Source organism: Malurus melanocephalus, unplaced genomic scaffold (assembly GCF_030028575.1).
Source record: "Malurus melanocephalus ecotype Western Australia unplaced genomic scaffold, MMel_1.1 scaffold_2105, whole genome shotgun sequence".
Lineage (NCBI taxonomy): Eukaryota > Metazoa > Chordata > Aves > Passeriformes > Maluridae > Malurus > Malurus melanocephalus.
The window spans coordinates 12,738-14,029 of record NW_026625337.1 but is presented as its reverse complement, the minus strand read 5'-3'; the positions used below and the strand labels follow the sequence as shown (position 1 = coordinate 14,029).

Here is a 1,292-nt window from a genome sequence, read left to right as displayed (position 1 = left end):
GGAGTGAAAAATCCAATGGAAAACATGGAAATGTTCTTTACCGCCAGGATCTTCTTCTGGTCCTGCTCAGCCATGCAGGGCCACCAGCCTTTGACGGTTTTCTGCTCGAAGAGGGACACGAAGCGGCCGGAGGACAGGGAATCATCCAGGAGATCCAGGGAACACTTCTCCGCCGTCTTGGCAGGCTTGGGCATCCTGTTGAGATCCATCTGGATGGATCCTGCAAGGAAGGACATTCCCGGTGAGGATTATCTCGGTGGGATAATCCTCAAAACATGGAATATTCCCATGATTTGGTGGACTTGGGCCACCCTGACCATCTCATTCCAAACTCCCAACTTTGCACTTAAAATACAGAATATTCCCATGATCTTGGGCCACCTCAACCATCCCATTCCAAACTCCCGATTTTCCACTTAAAATATGGAATATTCCCATCATCTCATGGATTTGCGCCACCCCGACCATTCTATTACGAAGTCCCAACTCTCTCTTAAAACATGGAATATTCCCTTGATCTCATAGAGCTTGGGCCACCCTGACCATCCCATTCCAAACTCCCAACTTCCACCTAAAACATGGAATATTCCCATGATCTTGGGCCACCCTGACCATCCCATTCCAAACTTCCAATTTCTGCCTAAAATACAGAATATTCCATTCCAAACTCCCAACTTCCACTTGAAACATGGAATATTTCGCTCCAAACTCCCAACTTCCACTTGAATATTCCCGTGATCTCCAAATTCCCAATTTACACTTAAAACACGGACTATTCCCATGATCTCGGGCCACCTCAACCATCCCATTCCAAACGACCATCCCATTCCAAACTCCCAACTTCTACTTAAAACATGGAATATTCCACTCCAAACTCCAAACGTCCACCTAAAATACGAAATATTCCCATGATCTCATGGATTTGGGCCACCCTGACCATCCCATTCCAAACTCCCAACTTCCACTTAAAACATGGAATATTCCCATGACCTTGGGCCACCTCAACCATCCTATTCCAAACTCCCAACTCCTGCTATCCCAGTGTGCTCCAAGCCCTGCCCAATCCAGTCTCAGACACTTCCMGGGATGGGATATCTGCAGCTCCACCGGACAACCTGTGCCGGTGCTTTTATTGCTTTTTTTTAGGATGGATCCTGAAATTCCCAACTCACCCAAGTAGTCATCAAAGGAGAACTTGTCGTTGTCCCAGATCTGGAGGATCAGCTGGGGTGGAATCTTATTTTCCGTCTTGTCCAAGCTCCAGAAGTGTTCCTAAAATCCCAGCGGGAAAA

At 47.1% G+C, this 1,292-nt stretch overlaps 1 protein-coding gene across 1 annotated transcript in view; it reads right to left on the bottom strand.

Moving 5' to 3' along the window:
* Positions 1 to 41: 41 nt before the first annotated feature.
* The window catches only part of LOC130587582 (dysferlin-like), a gene marked incomplete at both ends in the record, with an annotated part of 13,768 nt that continues 12,517 nt past the window's right edge, over positions 42 to 1,292 (bottom strand). Inside the window, 2 exons of the mRNA XM_057388562.1 lie at positions 42 to 220; positions 1,173 to 1,272. Of these exons, the coding sequence (XP_057244545.1) occupies positions 42 to 220; positions 1,173 to 1,272 (279 nt within the window). The remainder of the gene's footprint in view (positions 221 to 1,172; positions 1,273 to 1,292) is intronic.